We start from the raw sequence: 1,473 nt of genomic DNA, 5'->3' as shown, positions 1-1,473 counted from the left end.
CCTTTTCTGTCTGAAATCAGTATACATTGCATACAGATTCCTATTAAAGGATTGTTTTTTTGTGGTCAACTCGGCATTTATCTCTGCACTAAGCCGTTGGTACAGGTTTCACGAGCTCTATAAACGTTTAGCCTATACTGTTTGTCCCGAAATCACCATTTCTAATATATAGCAGGCTAGGTCTCATTGAGATCGATCCAGTACGCATTTGATCGTACGTTGTAGATTGCGAATAGAATCACCGATTACGACACGTATATTTTCTTGTAGTGAGATTGGCACATTACTTATTCTCACCCAACGTAGGTTACAAACAGCATGAAAGCCGTCGTTGGTTCGATGGACAAGGCCATGAAGAGTATGGATCTAGCTAAGGTATTGATGTCTTCATGATACGTGCGTGTGGATTATGGATAGAAACAGTCCTACGATTGAAATATGTCGAATCTGAATGTATGTTTGTTATTGATGCCTGTGTACGTCACACATATACGGGTGTGTGCACAACACCCTGAATGCCGAGTGCGTTCTGAATCCAATTCGTACGCCTCATCCATTTTTAAGTGTAGGTGTAAATCTAGATATACCTACATTGATGTGATTGCCTGTCTGTATGAAGGAGTCATACATGATATATATATATGTGTGTATGTATGTATGTATGTATGTATGTGTGAATGATATATATATATATTTGTGTATGTATGTATGTATGTATGTATGTATATATGTATATATGTATATATATAAATATCTATATATATATAAATATGATATTGGTTTATGCCAGGTAACCACACACGGCATAGCAAGTCCTGCCGAAGAGGTCAATCTTCAATAGCATTGACTGCCAGTTAGTTTGACCACTTCTATGCACTTCAAGTGTGTGCGCTCAAACAGCTATCGGAGGTTTACTGACTACCTTGAATGGGGTTTAATTCTGTACAAACCCTTCGAATTGTGAGGATCGACTTTGCTGCGCATTCAGAACGTCACGCTAGTCGTCATAGTTATGAATGAAAGCACAAAGCTTATGACGTCACCGTGTTGTGTGAGGATGCACAACCGAACAGGTGACAGTGAGACTCGAAGGCGTCACTCCTTATAATGTACCAGTGCATTTAATAGATTGAAGTTCGCCCCGCCCAACGCTTTCATGCCTAGAAAAATACAACATTCTCCGTCACTTCTCGATTATATTATTTCAAATAGATTACTCAGCTCATGGAGCAATTTGAGAGGAATTTCGAGGATCTAGATGTCCAAACAGCTACCATGGAGGGTTCGATGCAGGGGTCGGTTTCGTCGTCAATGCCTGAAAGCCAAGTGGACACTCTTATGCAACGGGTACGTACACACACACACACACACACATACATATATATAAATACATACGTATATAGAATATATACATTATATATATATATATTGATATATATATATATAATAAAATAAGTTATAGATATATGCATG

General features: G+C 38.3%; 1 protein-coding gene across 1 annotated transcript in view; it reads left to right on the top strand.

Moving 5' to 3' along the window:
• Positions 1-339: 339 nt before the first annotated feature.
• SARC_09004 (hypothetical protein) overlaps positions 340-1,473 on the top strand; it is a gene marked incomplete at both ends in the record, with an annotated part of 2,132 nt that continues 998 nt past the window's right edge. Inside the window, 2 exons of the mRNA XM_014297003.1 lie at positions 340-375; positions 1,213-1,347. Coding sequence (XP_014152478.1) covers positions 340-375; positions 1,213-1,347 — 171 coding nt within the window. The remainder of the gene's footprint in view (positions 376-1,212; positions 1,348-1,473) is intronic.

Source organism: Sphaeroforma arctica (genome assembly GCF_001186125.1).
Source record: "Sphaeroforma arctica JP610 unplaced genomic scaffold supercont1.869, whole genome shotgun sequence".
NCBI lineage: Eukaryota > Ichthyosporea > Ichthyophonida > Sphaeroforma > Sphaeroforma arctica.
This window is presented reverse-complemented; position numbering and strand designations above follow the sequence as displayed.